Source organism: Pygocentrus nattereri, chromosome 12 (genome assembly GCF_015220715.1).
Source record: "Pygocentrus nattereri isolate fPygNat1 chromosome 12, fPygNat1.pri, whole genome shotgun sequence".
Taxonomy (NCBI): domain Eukaryota; kingdom Metazoa; phylum Chordata; class Actinopteri; order Characiformes; family Serrasalmidae; genus Pygocentrus; species Pygocentrus nattereri.
In genome coordinates, this window is record NC_051222.1 from 36,962,199 (window position 1) to 36,963,516 (window position 1,318).

Consider the following 1,318-nt stretch of genomic DNA (forward strand, 5'->3'; position numbering starts at 1 on the left):
ATCAAGACCGAAGTTCAAAATAAGTGGATAAACAGTGGAAGATTCTCACTGTTTGACGACACCAGAGCTGCACAGTTCTGGGTGGTGATCAGGGAGCTCACTGTAGAGGATTCTGGAATGTACCACTGTGGAGTTGATAAAGATTTGGCCATTGACGTCTACAAACGAGTGGAACTGAAGGTAGAGGAAGGTGAGTCTCTCTCAGCACTGCACCTGTTTATTATCCTAAACCTCCAGCATCATTAACATCAGCTACAGTGAGGATGAAGGCAGAAACCTACAGCAGCTCCTTTTACCACTGTTATCACAGAATTAGTCTCATCAGACTTTTCCAGACCATCTCATCTCTGATTGGATGAATCCTCTTTAACCCCAGCTGTTGATGTGTTCACATACAGTAGCTGTTCATGTGTGACGATGACTGTGGGATTATCAGATTGTGTTTATAGTTCTTGGTATTTGTTGAATGTACTTTGTGAGACCTTCACTATGATGTTAGCAGATCTCGTCTCTAGTTCAAAGCTATTTATTCTGTTTCTATCATCTCTGAATATGGACTTCCTCTGAATGTGTTAAGCTGCAGTGTGACTATAGACAAACTTCCAGACTCAACATCCTTTACTCATAAATATAATCTGAAAATACTGTCAGTCGAAGGACGTGACGTCCAGAGAAGTGACCGAATATGCAGAGTGAGGAGTTCAGTGATATTGTGTAGAAACTGTGAAGGTGATTATTTATGATTGACAGATCTGTCCTACGACAAGAGCATCAGTGTGACTGGCCATGTTGGAGGAGGTGTGAACATCAGCTGCAAATACCCAAAATCCCACAGCAGTTACCCCAAGTTTCTCTGTAGGAGAGTGGGCATTGTTAACTGTAGTTATGAAACATCAGTTAAAGAGAGCAGAAGATGGAGAAATGAGGGGAAACTGTATCTATATGATGATGGAAAGCAGATCTTCACTGTGATCATCAACCGTCTGACTGAGGGAGACTCTGGTGAATACTGGTGTGGAGCTGAATCAGACTGGACATCTGACCATGGATACAAGGTCTATATCACCCAGATCAACCTCCGAGTTACTGGTGAGTCAATATTATGTTAATCTCTTTACTTTCAAAATCTTCTATGTGTTTATGGAGTATGGAAGTTAGAAGTATGCACCATTCTGGTTAGTCTATGGCTTGTTTAATCAGTTGATTGGTCTTCAAAACCACTGAAAACCTGCAGCCAGTTCGGTCACTTGAGAGCAAGACTGGACACCCCTGACATAAGGAAGCTGTCGCAACATAAATGATTATTATAGTGAAATAT

The 1,318-nt window shown here is 41.6% G+C and overlaps 1 protein-coding gene across 1 annotated transcript; it reads left to right on the forward strand.

Moving 5' to 3' along the window:
• On the forward strand, window positions 1–1,109 carry LOC108411729 (polymeric immunoglobulin receptor-like). Its single transcript, XM_037543334.1, has 2 exons — window positions 1–190; window positions 751–1,109. The coding sequence occupies exons 1-2, from the start codon at window positions 118–120 to the stop codon at window positions 1,107–1,109; spliced, it is 432 nt and encodes a 143-aa protein (XP_037399231.1). The 5' UTR covers window positions 1–117.
• Window positions 1,110–1,318: the final 209 nt, after the last annotated feature.